At 39.8% G+C, this 22,708-nt stretch overlaps 1 protein-coding gene and 1 long non-coding RNA gene across 2 annotated transcripts; both read right to left on the bottom strand.

The window, feature by feature from the left end:
• Nucleotides 1-8,758: 8,758 nt before the first annotated feature.
• Nucleotides 8,759-12,378, bottom strand: LOC138899865 (uncharacterized). The gene is made up of 4 exons (XM_070186562.1): nucleotides 11,766-12,378; nucleotides 11,438-11,580; nucleotides 9,894-10,276; nucleotides 8,759-9,224 (listed from the first exon to the last, which is right to left on the bottom strand). Exons 1-4 carry the CDS (start codon nucleotides 12,376-12,378, stop codon nucleotides 8,759-8,761), a joined length of 1,605 nt encoding a protein of 534 aa, XP_070042663.1.
• A 3,325-nt stretch (nucleotides 12,379-15,703) lies between these two features.
• LOC104087791 (uncharacterized) lies at nucleotides 15,704-16,286 on the bottom strand. Its single transcript, XR_011411666.1, has 2 exons — nucleotides 16,047-16,286; nucleotides 15,704-15,945 (listed from the first exon to the last, which is right to left on the bottom strand). It is a non-coding gene; the product is annotated as an uncharacterized lncRNA (long non-coding RNA).
• Nucleotides 16,287-22,708: the final 6,422 nt, after the last annotated feature.

The following is a 22,708-nucleotide window of genomic DNA, read 5'->3' as shown; positions in this document are numbered from 1 at the left end:
AAAATAGTCCACTGAAAGTGAAATAAATCGAACTTACGGCTTCCGATCACCATCCCGTGAGTTCTAACTATTAGGAAACGAATTTATCAACCTTACCTAATATACAATAGCTTAAATACATAAAGTATAAGTTTTCTTAACTATGAAGTACTTTCCAAAACTCAAACTACAAAGAAAAGGAGAGGTGATATAGCGATACTTATGTCATAGGGATCGTTCTATTGTTATCCCTTCTTGATTTCATACCCGGGATGTTAATATTCTTTTAAACCCAAGAAGAGAGCTTAAGGATATGTTTATGGGTGTTCTATGGTCATGTTCTATGGAAATATTAGGATAAAGACGACCTAAGACCTTAATATATCAACTTTTGAAAAGTCAAAGAGGTGCTAGCTTGGCACCCTATCATTGGCCCTTCTTCTGATGCTTATGTCTTTTTATCCGTATGTCATATGAATGAACGGTTAAGAGCGTTGGAAACTAAATTCCACGACCTTCAATTTGGTATATAATATGTCCCAAAAATATCTTATATAACACACGAAATGTATTGCTCAAAAAGCTTTAGTGACACACCTACTTGTCACCTATGCAGTCTGCGCAGTCTCGCGAAACTGCAAATATTTCTCTACTCTGATATTGTATCAACAAAAAATTTAATTAGTTAGAAACTAGAATCATAGATATTCAATGTTATATATGGATCATCCCGTAATTCCAATTATATTGGGAGAAATGCTCTGCTACATTTGACCTGATTTTCAGCATATTTATGAATATAACTTGTCATGACCTTTGCCAACTTTTGTTTCACAACTCGCTTGACTTTAAAATATAATACACGACTATCATACAACTAAAATAACTCATAACATAACCTCCTTATCATGGTAAGAACCCTAGTATCACTCCAAAAGTACATGTTATAACATTCCCAACTTGTCGACATTCGACGAAACTTATTTTCTTCAGTCTGCTTAGCTTCTAAGTTTTTCAACCCTCTTGGTACTTGTTATCTATGATTTTAAAGATATGTAACCTCCAAAGTAACATGATTAACTTACCATTTGTACTTTCAAAAATGATCTCATTTCTGAGCTTACATCAATTGACTTATGATGTACTCTTACGTACGAAAATATGGGTCGTAACACAACATTACTTTAAGGTCATACCAAATAAGGCTCAACCTTTTAGAATTTCACTTCCACACAATCAAGCCGTTGGAACTAAATCTCTCTAAGTCAACCAAGTAGTTGAAAAGACCTAAAATCCCACTAATAATCGTGATGGCACTTAACCCTAACCCGTTAGGTAAGCCAACATCCAAAATCAACCAAAACAATCGAAATATAGGATATCGTGATATCATGATATAAATAAAACATAATGAGTCTCACAACATCAAGAAAAAGAAAACAATACTACAACAATCTCCCAAAACATAGTAGTACGAAGTCATGAGCTACTAAATGGAGTACAATAGAGTCTCAAGTACAGAAATACAGTCTGGAATAAAAAACAGTAAATAAGGTATAAGGGGACTCCATAAGCTGCGAATCCAAGAGTATAGCTTACTAGGAAGTCTCCAATCAAGCTCCTAGGCTCCCTTCTTGGTAACAGTAAGACCAATACCAGGATCTATACAAAAATATGCAGAGTTATAGTATAAGTACAAATGCAATGTGTACTGAGTAAGTATCAGACTAACCTTGGTAAAGTAGTAGCGAGGTTCAAGTCATAAGATACTCACTAACAAGTATACCTGTATAGTTCATGCATATACATAGCAAGGCATTATATAGAGATAAAGTATCGCATGAGAATGTTCCATGAAATAGAGATTTAAAATGAATCATCCTATCTTTTCTATCAAATCTAATGCATGTAACAGAGGCATCGAGTAGCATATTTAGAAGATATGCACGAAAACATATGCATTTTTGGAGATGAAATGTCATTTCAGATTGCTATGATTATGACACATTTGGACATGTTGGGCGGATTAATTTGGATATGGCATGAGGTTCATGTTGTATGGTTGTTGTGATATTGTTATTGTTATTGTTATGGCAGGAGGTCTTTGTCGTGCAGCATATGATATGGATCCATCCCCCCCATAGGGTCGCCCTCTCATGTTTCTTGGTGGCGTACATGCATGTGATGAGAAATTGATAGATTTCTTGTTAATTCTTATAAGGAACCGATATGGTGAGTTTTGAGCATAAGGGTGGAAGCTTTGACCATTCAAATGAATCATTTATGTCATATTATGCATACTAGATGCTTTCTATGTTTATCTTCTAACATGCTACTTGATGCCTCCGTTATATGCTTTAGACTTGGTAGATGAGATAGAACAATCCGTGTTGAGTTAATGTCTCATGATGTACTCTTTTACAGCACCCCATCTGTTTTCATAATCCATCTATGTATGGATATGAAAGGTTTATCTGATAGTAGGTATCATATGACATTAACTGTAATGACCCGACCGGTCATTTTTGAGTTTCAGCACTTTGTTCGAGGATTTGAGACCTTGAGTAGCTTCACATTAAGCATTATGACTTGCGTGTATAGTTGGTTTTGAGTTTCGACGGGTTCGGAGTTGACTTGGAAGAATAATTCTCAATTAGGAAGCTTTAAGCTGGAAGAGTTGATCAAGATTTGACATTTGTGTAAACGGCCTAGTAATGGTGTTTTGATGGTTCTGTTAGGTCCGGATTGTGATTGTGGACTTGGACATATGCTCGAATTCTTATTTGGATGTTTCTACAAGTTTTCGGCTCTATTTGGCCAAAGTTGGCAATTTGGAAGTTTGAAAAATTTATAGGTTTGACCGGGAGTTGACTTCAATATTATCGAGTTCTGATTGTTATTTCGGAAGTTGGAATATTGTTTTTATGTCATTTGGAACTTGTGTGCAAAATCAAAGGTGATTCTGGGTTGTTTAGACGTGTTCGACGTAAGTTTGGAATTTAAAATTTTGAAATAGTTCATTAAGCTTGATTTGAGGTGTGATTTGTAGTTTTGATGTTATTATGTGTGATTTGAGGCCTCGAGTAGGTCCGTGTTATGTTTTAGGACTTATTGGTATGATCGGATAGGGTCCTGAGAGGTCCGGGTGAGTTTTTAACAAGTTTTGGCATTTCGGCACTTTGATGATGTCATGGAGATGTAGAAGTGCGGAGGACACTTTTTGGGGTGCTGAGGGCGCCTTTGGAGTACTGGGGCAAAGCCTTATGTGAGGCCGCAAACCCCCTAGTTGAGAGGCAACGGCCAAAGTGCGGATCGCATTAAGGGCCACAACAGGAAATCTATAGGTTTGTTAGTCTGATTTTAGAAACTTATATCTCTCAATCTATGAGGAATTTGGAGAAAATCTAAAAAGAAAAGTTGTAGCCTTTTGAGTCTAGTTTCCAGAAATTGTTTGTTATTTGGATATTTGTACAAAAAGTTATGGTATTTTACTAAAGGCTAGAAGTGCAGTCATTGCTGGATTGCGATCGCACAACATGGATTGCGGTCGCAAAATATGGAAATGCGGACCACGCTAGGAAAAGTGCGGTCAGTACTTTGTGAGACAAGTTATTGTATATAAATAGGACTTTTGGATTTCTATTTCATTCCTCACCTCTTTAGAGACTTGGGAGCTTGATTTTGAATGGTTTCAACCTAGACTTTCATCTACAAGCTTGGGGTAAGTGATTCTAATATATATATATATATATGAGATTTACATGAATATATCACTAGATTTAGCATCAAAACATGAGATTTAGCAAGAGAAATTGGGGATTTTTATCAAAACTTTTTTAAAGTGAATAATTGGGTTTTGAACAACGATTCGAAGTTGGATTTGGATAAAACTAGTATGATTGGACTCGTATTAGAATGAATTGTCGGAATTTGTGAGTTTTATTGGGTTCCGAGGTACGAGTCCGGGTTGACTTTTAGTATTTGATAAAAGATTCGACCTTTATCGTTTAGATTTGGTTCTTATGGCATTATTTGATATTTTTGAGTTGCTTTTGGCTAGTTTCGAGCCGTTCGAAGGTCTATTCATGCGGAATAGCGCTTCTAGAGTATTGTTTTGGCTTGTTGACGTAAGTAACATATCTAAACTTGGATTTGAGGGTAATTCTCCCTGAGAACTATGATATTTGATCATATAAATTAGGTATAATAATTCATGGGTAAACAATATCTAACATTAAAATCAAGCAAAATGCATTTATCCCTTCAATTGTAGTGAAAATTCCTCCAAAAATCGCCTCTAGCCGAGCTCCACAATTTCAAATAATAAAAAATGACCAAACCCTCAAAATATTATAGTCTACCCAGCGATTCTGTATTTGCGGTCCAAAACATCGCATATGTGGTACCGCATCTGTGAGTCTCACTTAAAACCCGACCAACCACATCTACGGTCACCGCAATCGCATTTGCGTACCCGCTTCTGTGTTCTCCTCATCGCAGATGCGGCCTCGCTTCTACGGTAAACCTTCCACATCTGCGGTCCCTACCTCCTCCAACCCAGCTTCGCTTCTGCGGCCCCAGGTCTCTATCTGTGGAATAAAACCTGCGGCCCATCCGTCGCAGGTGCAAAAGCACCAGAACATGTCTACAAAAAGAGATGAAAATGATCCGAAATACACCTGAGGCCCCCGGGACCCCGTCCAAATATACCAACTAGTCCCAAAATATCACACTAACATACTCGAGGCCTCAAATCAGACAAAACAATATCGAGACCATGAATCACACCTTAATTCAAGCCTAAGGAAGTAATGATCTTCCAACTTCCAGAATGCATGCGGAACTGCATCTAATAAACTCGGAATGACCTCAAATTTTGCATACATTTCTCAAATAACACAACGGGCCTATTCCAACTCCCGGAATAATAATCCAAACCCGATATCAGCAAGGTCAACTCCCGGTCAAATCTATGAACTTTCCAAACTTTCAACTTTTTAACTTTCGCCAATTCAAGCCAAAAGGACCTAGGAATCTCCAAATCCGAATGTATGCCTAAGTCAAAAATCATCATATGAACCGATTGGAACCATCAAAAAATTATTCCTGGGTATTATACACAAAAGTCAAACTCCGATCTACCCTCACAACTTAAGCTTCCATGGACTAAGTGTCCCAATCAAATCCAAAACTCTCCCAAAATCAAATCAACAGACCCTCGTAAGTCACATAACGTCAAATATACATATGTAAAGCATCAAATAGGGGAAACGAGGCTAAAATACTCAGATAGGAGAAACGACCAGCCAGGTTATTACACTTCCAACTTGTTCCCTTCGGTGGAAAGAACAGTGAGAGGAAAGGTTTGACTTTTCCTTGTTCCACCCTTCGAACTGAGAGTTATCGCATTTATAATAATAATCTCAATAAATTCGTTTACAACATCTGCATAATAGTCAGTGATTTGCAATTTCATTTTCTACCTAAAAGAAAAAGAAAAAAAAACAAAAGAATAGGAATATCCTAGAGTACTGTTAATAGGATGACTTGTTTTTCTACTCTTTATACATAAGAATTTTTTTAAATTAAAAAAAAGATTTTACAAGAGAGTAGAGACCATTATTTGAAAGAATCTAATAACTTAACAAACCCAAATGTACATATAAATAGCTGAACAAGATAATAGTAAGTAACTTCTCTGAATAACGTCGTAATTACAAGCAATTTATGATTCTACCAAAATTAAAAATTTTGCTGGTTTTGTTTGATGTACTGATAATAATGTGTTTTTTTTTACAGTAGTAGTTGTAGTCTACATAATTTCTTTTACTTAGTGATATATTAATGCAAAATGAAATTTCATAGAATATATTGCTCCTAATTATTTTTCAAACTTTAATATGTGTAGAAGAAAACGCCCAAGTAAGAGAGTATGACACTATCTGCAACTCTGTGACAGAATTTGGGAACATGATCACAAATGGGCATCCACCCAGCCTGCCTCTCTCCATATTTCCCCACAAATCTAATTGATGTTGCTGCTGCACATCCAGCCAATAATAATCCTATCACAATCTGTACACATAAAAAACAAATTAAATGCATGGTTTCCACAAAACTACATATATCACATTGGTCAGGGAACTTAAAAATAGAATAATTCATAACATATGTTACATACAGGTAAATGCAGGACCTAGGGTCAGTGAGTTCAAAATAACTATGATTTTATTATGTGTATAACTGTTAGGTTTCGTGAAGGGGTTTGAATGGGAAATGAAAAAGGCATCTTTTGAATTGCACCTCTTCATCTTACCCTTTCATTGTCTATAAATTTAGAAGCTTAGCCTTATTTTTCATACATGGAAAATCTGAAAATATCTCCCCTCTTTTCAAAATTTTTTGCATTGTTTTGCCAAATAAATAAAGTGTCAAGTATGATTTACTCCATTTGTTGAGTTCGTTAAAATTTTATAATTTCGATTGCCAGTATACATAATAGTTTTTTCGTTCTATTATGGGAGGAAGTAATCTATAACCTTTTTTTTAAGCAACTATACCACTCGGCAGCACTTGCCTAGTGGCTAATATATAAATAAAATCCCAAAATGGGTCCAAAGCTTATAAGATGTCCAAACCAAAATAGAAGTTGCATGAAGCTACTAGCTATTAAAAAGATAGAAAAGTTAAAATCTAATGAACTAGCTATTACAACATGATAAGTTGAATGCTTCCTTCTCCTATTAGTGTATGTGAATCCAATTGTTATTGGCAAATACCAAGCAGCACCTATCATGCTCTCACCATGCGCCAGGGTATATTGTCCATAGGCTAAAATGAATTCCAAACATCTCTACCACAGAGTTGAAGCCAGCATAGTCTTCCAAGTGTAGCAACTATATGATCTCCATATGCAGTGGACTGATTTTGTTCAAGTATTAATCATGTGCTCACTCATCAAAAATAATGTGTAGAAGAGGAGCCTGGCTTTAGGCAGGCTTTGCAAGGCAAAAATCATGCTTGAGCTGGCTTTAGGCAGGCTTTGCAAGGCAAAGGCCAGGAATGAGCTGGCTTTAGGCAGGCTTTGCAAGGCAAAAGCCAGGCTTGAGCTGGCTTTAGGCAGGCTTTGTAGGGCAAAAGCCAGGCTTGAGCTGGCTTTAGGCAGGCTTTACCAGGCAAAATCCAGGCATGAGCTGGCTTTAGCCAGGCTTTACAAGACAAAAGCCAGGCATGAGCTGGCTTTAGGCTGGCTTTGCAAGGAAAAAGCCAGGAATTAAGCAGGCTTTGCAAGGCAAAGGCCAGCCTTTGAAATTGTGCCTTTTTGTGATCTTGTAAGCTCATATACTTCCCTACTAGAACCTTTAATGTAGACATCATTCTAAACATTGCTAAACTATCCTCAGATTGAGCATTAAAGCATGCTAATACCACTGAGAAATGATTCAACAATTTCCAAAAATACCATATGATGGGTTCAGCATTTTCCTTAGCATTTGGACATATCAGTTTGTGCAGAGTCCAATCCTGTGAAGCCATTAGTCTGTGGTTCTTCTCTTTGCTATCCTAACCCTAACGTTAGGTGATTGATATTTGTCTAGATTGATCAACCTTCTCCCTGCACTAGGCAGTTCAGAGAATGAATGAAAGTCGGATGTACCTGCAAAAGAGAACACAATGTTAGCTATAAAATCCGCCACTGAGTTGCCTTCTCTGAACACATGTTGAAAGATCACATTGAAGGTGTCCTTCATCTCTATAATTTTCTTCAAAACCTATGCAATTACCCAAGGAGGATCCCATTCCCCTTCTATCGCCTTCTTCAACACCAATGAATTAGTCTCTAGTATGAGAGGGTGAAGATCATGCTCCATACAATTTTCCAACCCTTGAAGAATAGCCTTATCTTCAGCCACCACATTAGTTGTCACTCCCAGGTCTACTTCCCTAGCATACACCATATCACCTTCATCATCCCTCACACAAAAGCCTAGGGAGCTAGGTCCAGGATTGCCCTTTGAAGCTCCATCAGTATTACATTTGTACCAACCATGAAAAAGAAGCTGCCATGTTACTCCTGTAGTGATCAATATAGGTTTATATCCTTCAAAGTATTGAATCATGTCTTGCCATATCAATGGAATATTAGGGATCCAAGCATACCTCACCCTTGTCAGTTGATGCAATGTCCTATTTATCTCATGAATCACCCTATTTGTGGACACTAAACCACCATGTTTACCTGCATTTCTTCTCTTCCAAACCAAGTGATGATAGCCGGTACTACTTGAAATAGTGGCTTTAATTTTGGACAACACTAAGCATACCACCAATGCCTTATAATCTGCTTCAATTGAATCAATTGCATAGAAAATCCAACAGCCCCCATGAACAAGTTCCATACCTTAGAGGCAGTGGGAGTTGTGACAAATATATGCTCAATGGATTTCTCTTGGGGCTGCTAACAACACCAACACCTAGACATCACCATTTGCCCTTGCCTCCTCCACATGTCATTGGTGGCTATTTTTTGCCTCCACAATCTCCACAAGAAGAAGGATATATTGAATGGCAAACCTTTAATCCATATTAACTTGAATTCCTGATTAGGATCAGCCCTATGCCTTAATATTTTCCAAGCACTGCTAACACTGAACTTACCTGAAGGAGTTGGCATCCAGTATGGCCTATCCCAATATCCCTCACTGCCTTCATAGTGCACATTTAGCCTTATATGTTCTGCAATTTCCTCATTGAAATTTTGATCTAGCAGCTTATCATCCTATGCTTCCCCTTGCCGCAGTTCTACCACCTTCTGAAGACCTTCATTGATTGGAAAGTCTTCAGGTAATACGTGATAAAGTGCACCCAATCCAGTCCAATTTTCATGCCAAATATTAGTTGTTCCACTCTTTAATTCCCATACGATCTCATATTCTACTTCTTTCCTAGCATTCAACATTTGTCTCCAAACATGAGACCCTCCCCTTAAATGCACCACTGTTGGTAGCTCCTTCTTGCAATACTTATTCCACATGAAATTAGACCACAAAGATTTTGTGGTCCTAAACCTCCACCATAGTTTAGCAAACAGTGCCCTTGAGACATCATTTAAGGACATAAAACCTAGCCCCCCTTCCTCTTTACGAAGGCAAAGATTTTGCCATGAAGCCCAGTGTCTGCTTCTCCCTTCTTCCTTTGTGCTCCAAAAGAACCTAGCAAAAGTCTTATGTAGATGCCCCAAGATGCTGTTTGGTGGATCAAGGACTGATAACATGTGAACTGGCATACTTTGCAACACACTAGAGATGAGTGTTGCCTTTCCTCCAAATGACAGCAGCTTTCCTTTCCATGAATGCAATTTAGTCTTCACCTTCTTGATAAGATCCTCATAATAGTCCTTTCTCCTTCTAGTGTAAAAAATAGGACACCCTAGATATGTGAAGGGGAATTTACCTCTTGCAAATCCTGTAATAGCTCCAACTGCCTGAAACAATCCATTAGCAACCTTTGAATGCATGTAGTATGAACTCTTATCTCTGTTGATCATCTGACCTGATATCTTCTCATAGTTCCCCAACACTGCCATAATCTTGCTCAAAGAGGGAGGATGAGTAGATGCAAAGATTATCGTATCATCAGCATATACCAAGTGGTTTAAAGGATCAGACCACTTAGGCATTCCAAATCTCACAAATGACTTGTCTTCAAAGAGCTTATTCAATGACCTGGAAAGTACCTCAACTGACAAAATGAACAATGCTGGAGATAGGGGATCCCCTTGTTTCACACCCCTTGTCGACTTAAAGAACCCTGAGGACTGCCCATTCACCAATACTGAATACTAGTTATTTGACATCAAGTTCCACACCATGTTGATGAAGTGTTCAAAAAATCCCATCTTCCTTAGCACATACAATAAGTACTTCCATGAAACCCTATCATAGGCCTTATCCATATTAAGCTTGATCACCACATTAGCTGGCTTTCCCCTTAACCTTATGTCAGTGACAATTTCTTGAGTCAATAAGATGTTCTCAAATATACTCCTACCCTTTACAAATTCGGATTGATTAGAAGCTATTAGAGATGGCAAAAAATTCTCCAATCTGTCATGTAACGCCCTAGACAAGACCTTGTTAATGAAGTTGCTCAAACTAATAGGTCTTAAGTCAGAGAAAGTCTCAACTCTAGGTTTCTTGGGCAGCAACACTAGATTGGTGTGAGTGATGGATTTAGGCAATGCAGCTCCTCCATAGAAGTGTAGCACCATGTTGTGTATATCAGCACCAATAATATCCTAGCATGTTTGATAAAACAAGCCAGTGAATCCATCAGGACCACTAGCACTCTCCCCACTAAGCTCAAAAATTGCTGCCCTTACTTCTTCAATTGTTGGCAATCTGCTAAGTACCAAATTCTGATCCATAGTGACCATTGAAGGTACATTATTGAGCAAGGAAAATTCAGAAGCATCACCTTCATTTGTGAACTGTTTTTGATAGAAGTCCACTGCAGTTGTAGCCAATTGCTCCTGGTCTTCAATCCATACCCCACTGCCACTTTTGATCCTCAGTTGCAATTTCTTTCTTTTGCCATTGACATGATTGTGAAAGAAACTTGTATTCCTATCTCCTTCAGCAAACCAAGTCATCCCAGCTTTTTGCTTCCAATACTGCTCCTCAATACTCAAGTATTACTTCAATTCAGATTGAGCCTTTTGAAGCACAATCCTATTCTCAGTTGTAGGCTCTTCTTCAAACAACATCTCCTTCACCCTAACAATGTCCTCCAAAATAGCCAATTGCTTGAAGATATCACCAAATGTTTCCCTACTCCATTTTGAGAGTGCTGCCTTCACCCTCTTGATATTCTGCTTGAACATCAAAAATGGATCCCCTATGAAATCAGCTTCCCAATTCTGCCTCACCACATCCATAAATGTAGCATGCTTTGTCCAAAAGTTCAAGAATCTGAAAGGCTTGACAAAATTGGTTGTCTGCACCCCACATGTCATTAGCAATGGTGCATGATCTGATCTAGTTCTGATTAGATGCTCAACTTCAATAGTTGGCAACATGTTCTAAAATGGCAAATTCACAAAAATCCTATCCAATCTCTTGAATATACACTCAGCATTGGATCTCCCATTCCACCATGTAAATGGACTTTCATTTGTACCCTTGCTCAAACAAACCACAAGAGTTTACACAAAATGAAAAATCCTTATATTCATGGGGGTGTACAGGAAGTCCCCCTATTTCATATCACCATGGTAATCCTCATCTTCATGCAATATCACATTGAAATCCCCTCCTACCAACCATGGTAATTTCATATCACTTGCTAAGTAATACAAGTGATCCCACAAATCCAACCTCTCTATTGCTGAACATTTTGCATAAACAAATGTCATCATCATGTACTACCCCAGGTCATGGTGAAACACTCTCACAGTCACCTGTTGCTCAGTATCCTCCACTAATTCCCATTCCACCACTGCATCGAAGAACAACCATATTTTTGCATAAGCAGTCTCCATATTCAACCTCATTTTATATCTATCAATAAGTCCCTTCTTTTGAAAAGGCTCCATCAATGCAACTACACAAAAATTATGCTCCTTATTCATGTTGATCACCCTAGGAAAGGCCTGTTGTGTATTCACAGACCTTATGTTCCATATTAATGTTTTGATCATCATCATTTAGATAGAGAGGCTGCCCTCCTGGGTATTATTCTTGAAGGTTGTGGTGGATCTTTACTCTGATTCTTCTTAGTTTTCTTACCTCCTTTAGCACTAGCTGTGGGTGATAAATCCCCCTCCCTAACCACTTTTTTGAAGTTTTCTACTTTTGATTCATCTTCTCCTTCATCCTCCATTGGATTTTGTCTCAATAAGTCTTCATCAATTGGTGTCACATTGTATGTAACTAAATCATGTAACTGTTGTAGAGGAGTCTTAACTGGAACGTTAAGATGTAGTTGCATAATTTGATTAGTGCCAGATTTCATAGGCACTTCCTCTATTTCTCCAGATTCTCTTGGAACAATTGCCCGCTCATCAGCATGTTCATACTCATTGAGTTGTAGCTCATAGACACTGCCTAGCCCAGGAATTACTGTAGAAGTCTGCTCTGAAAGCACTGTTCTAGTGAGATCACCACACTTTCCATTGCCTGAAATTTGGTCTGAACCCACTATATCATCCCTAATCTTCACATCAATATCTCCATCAAGTTTGTTCTCTGATGCATACACCGGAACACCATCTACATAGGTCAAAATCTCTCCAGTGGCTCTAAGGTTGGGGTTTACTGTAGCTGCCTCATCAGGTGAACCTGGCTTTAGGCCTAGTGTCGCCAGCCTAACACCTGGGGAGCTTGGCTTTATGCCTGGCATCGCCAGCCTAACGCCTGGGGAGCCTGGCTTTAGGCCTGGCATCATCGGCCTAACGCCTGGGGACCCCGGCATTAGGCCTGGCATCGCCAGCCTATCGCCAAGTGAGCTTGGCTTGTTGTACTTCTTCACCTTGTCTTCTGTTGTATTTGTTTTGCCCAGCTAATCATCCTTAACCTCAACTGCATCGCTCCATAAGACCTTTGTAGAGTTTACCTCATCAAGATCCTCAATCTGCCCAGAATCTTTAAATGTTTGAGATGGAATCGCATGACAAGATTGGTTTATGATCACATTTAGTTGTTTTAGCTCCTCTTTGCTAGTCCCAAACCTTCTATGAACCCAGTCGATTATGGACTGAATCCCAGAAGGAGTAGGACCATCTTTAGAACTGAAGACTGGTTTTTCCCCCCACCAAAACCAGTTGGTTGTTCTCGTTTATATCACTTTGTTCCTCCTCTAATACTGCAAATTTATTCTTTGTTTGAACCTTGTTTGTTTGATCTTCTTCGACCTCCACCAGTGTAAAGTTATTGTGCACCTGCTGTACACCAGCATTCACTGGCACGATTACATTGCCAGTTTGCCCTTGTACCTGGGTTTTCTTATTTTTGTTGGTTCCCCGATTATCCCAAACTTCCTTCCACTGTTCACCTACGTTCCCGAATACTTTTCCACTCGTGAGAATCATTAAAGGGGTAGGGTGATTTTTTATTTTTCCTTTGTCATCAGCAGCAGTATTCCAGTTGTTCAACTCAGCAAGATCATTCCTTTTCTTGCTGCTTTGATTCTCAATAAGCTCGGGGTGCAAATGCCAACATTCAATTTCATCATGTCCTTGTAGTTTACACTCCTTACAATATTTTGGTAGCATGTCATACCGAATTTTCACCCATTCTGTTCGAACACCACCAGAAGCTTCATCATCAATATCCAATCACACCTTTTTAGGTAGTTCGGCCAACAAATCGATAAGAACTTTTACTCTTGCGCAACTCGGCCTAGTTTTATTTGTAGTGGCCGCGTTAAGACACACTGGCTTTTCCACAACTGTAGCCAAAGAAAACAGAGTTTCCTTCACAAAAAATGTAGGCAGCAGTCCAGGAAAAGAAATCCACGCCATCGCCATCGGAGTTTCTTCACCCGCCTTAAATTTTGCATCGTAGATAAGAGTACGCAATTGGTATTCGTACCCATCTTTGGCTTTGATGCAGTACGTACTCTTCGATGTGAAATCGAGGAAGTCTTGCCATAGAGTTAATCTAATTAACACATCATGATCTCTAAGAAATCTGATATTACACTCACCTTTGATACCACATTGTGTTAGAATTATTCGGCGAAGCTCATAAATCTCCGGAGATCCATATGAAAGCTTGCCAATGACAGCATATTGGAGGCCTTCAATCACGTTCATTCGATCTACTTCTGCCTCTATGAATTTAACCATTGGTTGGCCATTCAAATACACTGCTCTTCGCAGTGGAATTGGTTGAATTGAAGCTGCAGTAGCCATCGCTGGAGGATTTAAAGAATTTGGTTTCAAATCTTAGAGTAATCTAGAAGAGATAGGTTGGAGTTAGTTGTTGTATGTTGTTGTGCAACACTGGGGGAGGCCAGACCAGCCGAAAAAAATGGCTGGTCACCGGCCATTGTGGCCATTGAAGCCTAAAGCTCCAGCTTGTCCGCGATGAACAGTAACGAAGTCACTGTTCACGGTACTGTTTGGCACTGAGAGAAAAAATTCTAGAGAGAGAATTTTTTTCAATAGGGTAAAGCATCCAGCCAGGTTGTTATACTTCCAACTTATGCCCTTCGGTGGAAAGAACAGTGAGAGGAAAGGTTTGACTTTTCCTTGTTCCACCCTTCGGACTGAGAGTTATCGCGTTTATAATAATAATCTCAATAAATTCGTTTACAACATCTACATAATAGTCAGTGATTTGCAATTTTATTTTCTACCTAAAAGAAAAAGGAAAAAATAATAAAAGAATAGGAATCTCCTAGAGTACTGTTAATATGATGACTTGTTTTTCTATTCTTTATACATAAGAATTTTTTAAAATTAAAAAAATATAGTCTACAAGAGAGTAGAGACCATTATTTGAAAGAATCCAATAACTTAACAAATCCAAATGTACATATAAATAGATGAACAAGATAATAGTAAGCAACTTCTCTGAATAACGCAGTAATTACAAGCAATTTATGATTCTACCAAAATTAAAACTTTTGCTGGTTTTGTTTGATGTACTGATAATAATGTATTTTTTTTTTTTTACAGTAGTAGTTGTAGTCTGCATAGTTACTTTTATTAGTGATATATTGATGCAAAATGAAATTTCTTAGAATATATTGCTTCTAATTATTTTTCAAACTTGAATATGTGTAGATCGATTTGCAGAGATGATAGTAAGGCAGAGGTAGAAGAAAACGCCCAAGTAGGAGAGCATGACACTATCTGCAACTCTGTGACAGAATTTGGGAACATGATCACAAATGGGAATCCACCCAGCCTGCCTCTCTCCATATTTCCCCACAAATCCAATTGATGTTGCTGCAGCACATCCAGCCAGTAATAATCCCATCACAATATGTATACATAAAAAATAAATTAAATGCATGGTTTTCACAAAACTACATATATCACATTAGTCGGGGAACTTAAAAATAGGATAATTCATAACATATGTTACATACAGGTAAATGCAGGACCTAGGGTCAGTGAGTTCAAAATAACTATGATTTTATTATGTGTATAACTGTTAGGTTTCGTGAAGGGGTGTGAATGGAAAATGGAAAAGGCATCTTTTGAATTGTACCTCTTCATCTCACCCTTTCATTGTCTATAAATTTAGAAGCTTAGCCTTATTTTTCATACATGGAAAATCTGAAAATTTCTCCCCTCTTTTCTACATTTTTTGCATTGTTTTTCCAAATAAATAAAGTGTCAAGTATGATTTACTCCGTTTGTTGAGTTCATTGAAATTCTGTAATTTCGATTGCCAGTATTACATAATAGTTTTTTCGTTCTATCATGGGAGGAAGTAATCCATAACCTTGGGCAACAATGACGGAATTAAACTTTTTAAGTACACACAAGTAACTTGTGGGTTCGGAATTATTTTCTATTTTGTTTATTGAATTAACGTTTCTTTGCTTCTATAATTTTTTTGGTTTTGAACACAAATTACCAACAATAAGAACAACTATGTATCAATCTCAAGTTAATTAAGGCCGGCTAAATTACTTGCTATGATTGTTGTGTGATTTTTATTATGTGTATACATTAGCTTACATATATATGGTTCGAAGTGAAAGTAATGAATTTAGTTAAACTTATGGAACCCACTTTGAAAAAAGAAAAATATTTACATAAGTTGGAACGGATGGAGTAATTAATTGAGAACGTCATCATGATCAATAAAGAGACAAAATGTACATGCCAGATCATGAATGAACATGTAAAAGAAGTTGTTTGTGTCAAGAACTTTATGGCCAAGGATGGAAGCGATACACAGGGATAGAACAAAGAAGCCGCATCCAATGATATTTGCATAGGCAAAAAACCTGCGAGTGTCAAAAAGTGCAAAATCACAAAGAACTATTAGGAACTTTAAGAGGAAAAAAAAAACTATAAGCAAAATTCTTTAATATTCCTATCTGTTTACTTCAAAGATGGAGGATAGCTTATGTGAGCATTTATCTGAATGTCAAACACACTAACAGTAGTATGCTTGCTGGTAAGAATGATCCACGTGGCAGCCATTGTGAATACAATGCCCAATATTCTAAGCAAAATCTGGGCTCCCAAGAATTATTTTTGAGATTTCAGGGGTTGGTTATGCGTAGCATTGGTTCCAAAGCAATCCATCGACAGGAAAAAATATGTGTCAAAGAAGAAATGAAATGAGGGAGAGTGGGCGTTGATTATGGTATTTATAGAGCGGGGAGGCGAAACCAAAATTTTTACCAAGGAGTATCAAATATAAAGAAATAAATATATAAAAAGTTAATAGGATTCAATATATAGTATATATGCATCAATAAATAAAAAATATTACCTAACAACATAGTTTTATTTATAGCGCAGAGGTGTCAATTTAGGTCGCTCTGTCATTGCGTGGAGGTGATGACTGGGATGGGGTAAACTATCTGGAATTTAAGCACATCACTTATAACTTATTAGCATGATTGGCATGAAATTTTGCCACATTGATTAAATGGATGTTGTATACGGGTGAAACCGAGCCCGTGGGACGCCTTGGTTTATGATGAGGTGAACGGAGCAAGAAACGTAAAGGCAAGGAACCGGAATAGAGGCAAGGAGCCCCATGATCCAGGGTCCGGGCAAAACACCTGCCCTCGGGAATATCAGAGCCATGAACCCCAGGTCTGGTTCGAACCCCAAAAATCTCGGAAAGCATTACCAGATAATCGAGCACGACCAACAAAAGGACGTGATGTCCGCGACATGCCGGATATCACGGCGTGGATCTCGGCACGTATAGGCAGAGAACCGATGATTATTTACAAAAGATTTTTACCTTTTATGGAATTGTACTTAGGGTAAAACTCTCCTACTATATAAAGGGGATGCATTAGGGACACTGTAACACGCATATCAATGTAATATACTCTTATTTTCTCTGTTATTCTAAGTTCTTACTTTTGTTCATCAGTGCTTCGTTATTGTGAGTCCAGGATTGAGGGCAGGCATCTCATTAAGGCTGTTGTTGAGTACAGAATCAGCCCCCTTAAGCAGTTTGACAATCTATTACGTCATTTGTCTATTTAATCTAACGCAATTTATCATTTGTATTAAATTAATTCACGTATTCTTAAAACCACATACAAATTTAATTGTTATCCATTTTTTAGGTTAAACAGTTTGGCACCCACCGTGGGGCTAAAGATAATAGTGGCAATTTGATACAAATTTCCATAATACACTCTATTTTACACTTGTCCTTTGAGCTTTTAATTTCAGGTCAGATTAAAAATGTCGAACTCCCTATCTGCCCATTTGAACGTGGATGTTGAGTCTGGCCACCATGGCGAAAACAACAACGTAGTACCCAGCAACGACGTGCCCCTACTGACTCCAACGGAGTCCCAATTACTGATCCGATCGATGCTAACTGACACGTGGCTATTGAAATAAACTTGCCTACTGACCCCAAAAACAGCATTCGCGGGGGAGCCCGGTCGATAGCCTAGAGCACACACGACAGCGAAGGTCACTGGATCAACTTGCGCGTGATCTTCGAAATGTTACAGGCTCAATAGGCAATGATAGCCCAGTTGCAAAACCAAAGCCGAGCCCCGAGCAGAGTTTAGCCCGAATCGTCCCGATAAAATGCCGGCAGGAATGAACCCGCCACAAAAAGGCCGGGTGAAGCAGAACCCGGGACCAACCCCCAGATAAGAAAGATGCTTGAGGAATTGACAAAACGGGTGGAATCAGGAGAAAAGAAAATCGAATCCAATAACAAAAAAGTAAAGACCTATAACTCCAGGGTCGACCAAATCCCGGGAGCACCACCGATATTGAAGGGCTTGGATTCCAAAGGATTTGTCCAAAAGCCTTTCCCTCTAAGCGCAGCTCCGAAGCCGATCCCAAAGAAGTTCCGTAAGCCCAAAATTCTAAAGTATAAAGCCAACGAACATGTGACCTCTTATATGTGAACCATCAAAGGAAATGACTTGGAAGATGATGAAATCGAATTCGTTTTGTTGAAAAAGTTCCGAGAGACATTGTCGAAAGGAGCTATGATATGGTATCACAACTTACCCCCTAATTCTATTGAGCTATGCTTGCAGATGCCTTTGTAAAAGCATATGTCGGGGCCATCAAGGTCGAAACCAGGATATCAGACCTTTTCAAAGTAAAGCAAAGAGGTAGCAAGATGCTCAGGGGATTTGTATCGAGGTTTCAAATAGAATGGATGAACCTACCTCCGGTCGCAGATGATTGGGTTGTTCAGGCCTTCACCTAAGGACTCAATCCCCGAAACTCATTGGCTTCACAACAGTTGAAGCAAAATCTGATAGATTACCTGGCAGTAACTTAGGTCGACGTCCATAACCGGTACCAATCAAAAATCAGGGTTGAAGACGATCAGATTAGGGCCCCTTCCGGGTCCGTTTACCCCTTCATAATTGGTGACAGATCCAAAAGAGACATTGATCATGAATCAAGATCGAATAGAGACCGGTATCAACCATACAACGGAGATCGATGGGGTAATGGGTCCGGACGCAACATTGTGAGAAGTGAAAGAAGGAGCGACCGATGTCAGAATAATCGGGGACTCATCTGCAAAAGTAGTTTTGATAGACCTATCGGGTCTAAGGAAGCACGAAGGTTATCATAGTACAACTTTAACGTCGACACTGCCGCCATCGTATCAGCCATCAGACATATCAAAGATACTAAGTAGCCTCGGCCATTGCAATCTGATCCTTCCCAAATGGAGCCCAACCTAATGTGTAAATATCATGGCACTCACGGCAACAGAACTGAAGATCGCCGACAACTAACAGAGGAACTGGCCTGGTTATTCAACAACGGACACCTCCGAGAGTTTCTGAGTGATCGAGCAAAAAATCACTTCAGGAATAAGGACTCCAGCAAGCAGATCGAGCAAGAGGAACCTCAGCACGTCATTAACATGATCATTGGTGTGGTCAACATCCCCCAGGGGCTGATGTTAAAGCGTATTAAAGTGTCCATTACAAGAGAAAAAGAGACACGAGATTATATACCGGACGGAACCGTATCTTTCAACAATGAGGATGCTGAAGGTATCGTGCAGCCACACAATGATGCACTGGTAATATCTGTACTCATAAACAAATCTCGAGTTAAGCGTGCGCTAATTGATCCAGGTAGCTCGGCCAATATCATCCGATCGAGGGTCATGGAATAGCTGGGTCTACAAGAACAAATTGTGCCTGCAGTCCGAGTTTTAAACGGGTTTAACATGGCATGTGAGACCACTAAAGGGGAAATAACCCTACCAGTAAACACAGTCGGAGCCGTTCAGAAAACAACGTTCTACGTGATCTAAAGAGATATGAGATACAATGGACTGTTCAGGAGGCCATGGATTCACAACATGAGGGAATTACCCTCGACATTACACCAGGCGTTGAAATTCTCCACACCAAGGGGAGTTAAAATAGTTTACGGAGAGCAACCAGGCCACAAAAGAGATGTTCGCGGTCAATGAGTTGATCCCGATATCCGCACTCTTGACATCAAAGAACCCGAGTTCGGTCACTAGGGAAGAAACCAAATTACAATCACCGACACTGGCCCCGATCGAACCAGAAAAGCATGGGACGAGCGAGGATGACGACTACGGAGTTCCCAGGTCTTTCATAGCCCCTGACGATTCTTATGCCACCAAGTCAAAATTCGAGGAGCTAGAGCAAGTAATATTGATCGAGCACCTTCCTGATCGGAAGGTATACCTGGGCATGGGGGTAAGTCTCGAGCTCAGGAAAAAACTCATTGAATTCCTTATAGCTAACATAGATTATTTCGCTTGGTCCCATCTTGACATGACAGGGATCCCGCCGAAAATAACTACTCACAAGCTGAGCTTGGATCCAAAGTTTTACCCAGTTAAAAAGAAGAGGAAACCTCAGTCCGAAGTCAAGCATGCATTCATCAAAGATGAGGTATCTAGACTCCTTAAAATAGGTTTCACTCGGGAAGTTAGGTACCCGAATTGGTTAGCAAACGTAGTAGTAGTCCCTAAAAAGGGAAATAAACTAAGAATGTGTGTAGACTACAAAGACCTGAACAAGGCATGCCCCAAGGAATCTTTTCCTCTGCCCAATATCGATCGCATGATCGATGCAACGGCCGGGCATGAGATCCTCTGCTTTCTCGATGCCTATTTCGGGTACAACCAAATCCGGATGGACCCGGGCGATCAGGAAAAAACTTCCTCCATCACTAAATACGACACCTATTGTTATATTGTAATGCCGTTTGGATTAAAAAATGGCGGTGCCACTTACCAATGCCTAGTAAACCGGATGTTCGAAGAACAAATAGGATAATCGATGGAGTTTTACATTGACGACATATTAGTAAAGTCCCTACGAGCAGAGGACCATTTGGAACATTTGCAGTAAACCTTCATTATACTAAAGAAATATAATATGAAGCTAAACTCGGAGAAATGCGTATTTGGGGTCGTATCTGAAACATTCCTCGGATTTATTGTGTCCAACCGGGGAATCGAGATCAATCCCAACAAGATCAAGACCATAGAAGACATCACCATCGTGGACAATATCAAGGCCGTTCAAAGGCTAAGCGGGCGCATAGCCGCCTTGGGACGGTTCATTTCAAGGTCCTCCTATAAGAGCGATCGGTTCTTCTCGTTATTAAAGAAGAATAATAACTTCTCGTGGACCCCGGAGTGCCAAAAAGCTTTGGAAGAACTCAAGCGATATCTTTCGAGCCCGCCTTTGCGTCATACTCTGAAGGCAGACAAGCAGTTGTACCTGTACTTAGCGATATCCGAGATAGAGGTAAGTGGAGTCCTAGTACGGGAAGAGGAAGGTACGCAATTTCCTATCTATTATGTTAGCAGGACTCTAGGCGAGGCCGAAACTAAATATCCTCACCTAGAGAAATTGGCGCTCGCTTTTCAATACCATCCCATATGTGTCGTAACTACTTATCCGTTAAGAAACATAATGCATAAACCCGAGCTCTCGAGACGATTGGCCAAATGGGACGTGGGAATTAGCAGGTACGATATCGAATATCGACCCCGAACTGCCATCAAATCCCAAATTTTGGCAAACTTCATCACCAACTTCACGGCGGCCCTAATACCCGAAGTCGAGAGGGAATTGTTGTTGAACTCGGGGACTTCCTCAAGTATCTAGACACTCTTTACGGATGGTGCCTCGAACGCAAAAGGGTCTGGACTTGGCATCGTGCTAAAGCCACCCATGGGTAACGTAGTTAGATAATCTATTAGAACTGTGAAATTGACTAACAATGAGGCCGAGTATGAGGCCATGATTGCATGTCTCGAATTGGCTAAAAGCCTGGGGGCCGAAGTGATCGAAGCTAAATGCGATTCCCTCCTTGTGATGAATTAAGTCAATGGGACGTTCGAAGTGAAAGAGGAACGAATGAGAAGATACCTAGATAAACTACAAGTAATGCTACATCAATTCAAGGAGTGAACCCTGCAACATGTACCTCGGGATCAAAACAGTGAAGCCGATGCTCTAGCTAACTAGGGGTCGTCCATTGATGACGATGCGTTCAACTCGGGAACGGTCGTACAACTCATGAAATCGGTAGTAGAATAAGGCCACGCCGAGATAAACTCGACAAGCTTAACCTGGGACTGGAGAAACAAGTATATAGATTACCTGAAGACCGGGAAGTTACCCTTGGATCCTAAAGAATCAAGAGCTCTGCGCACGAAGGCGGCCAGGTTTAGCCTGTCCGAATATAACACCCTATTCAGAAGAACATTCAATAGCCCACTCGCTATATGTCTGGGGCCGAAAGACACTAAATACGCTTTGAGGGAAGTTCACTAAGGCACCTACGAAATCCACTCAGGAATCGTTGGTTCGTAAAATAATCAGAGCCGGCTATTACTGGATCAACATGGAGAAAGATGCTAAGGAGTTCGCACGGAGATGTGACAGCTGTCAGAGGCACACACCGATGATCCACCATCTCGGGGAGCTACTGCATTCGGTCTTGTCACCTTGGCCATTCATGAAATGGGGAATGGACATCGTCGGTCCACTACCATGGGCACTCGATAAGGCTCAAAATATATTATTTATGACTGTCTAGTTTTCTAAATGGGTTGAAGCTTAGGTATTTGAGAACGTCAGGGAGAAAGAATTTATTGATTTTATTTGGGACCATATACTATGTCGGTTCAGAGCCGGCCGAGATCGTATGTGACAACGGGAAGCAGTTCATCAGCAGTAAGGTGAACAAAGTTTTTGAGGACCATAAGATTAAAAAGATCCTATCAACACCCTATCACCCTAGTGGGAATGGGCAGTCGGAGTCTACTAACAAGACCATACTCCAAAACCTTAAGAAGAGACTGACCGACGCCAAAGAAAAATGGAAGGAAATTTTGCCCGAAGTCCTGTGGGCATAAGCTACAACCTCAAAATCTAGTACCGTGGCCACCCCATTCTCGGTGGTCTATGACGCCAAAGCGCTAATATCAGTCGAGGTAGGAGAACCGAGTTTCAGGTTCCGATATGCGACTGAAGAGTCAAACGGTGAGACAATGAGAATGAGCCTGAAACTATTGGA

Source organism: Nicotiana tomentosiformis, chromosome 10 (assembly GCF_000390325.3).
Source record: "Nicotiana tomentosiformis chromosome 10, ASM39032v3, whole genome shotgun sequence".
Taxonomy (NCBI): Eukaryota; Viridiplantae; Streptophyta; class Magnoliopsida; order Solanales; family Solanaceae; genus Nicotiana; species Nicotiana tomentosiformis.
This window is presented reverse-complemented; position numbering and strand designations above follow the sequence as displayed.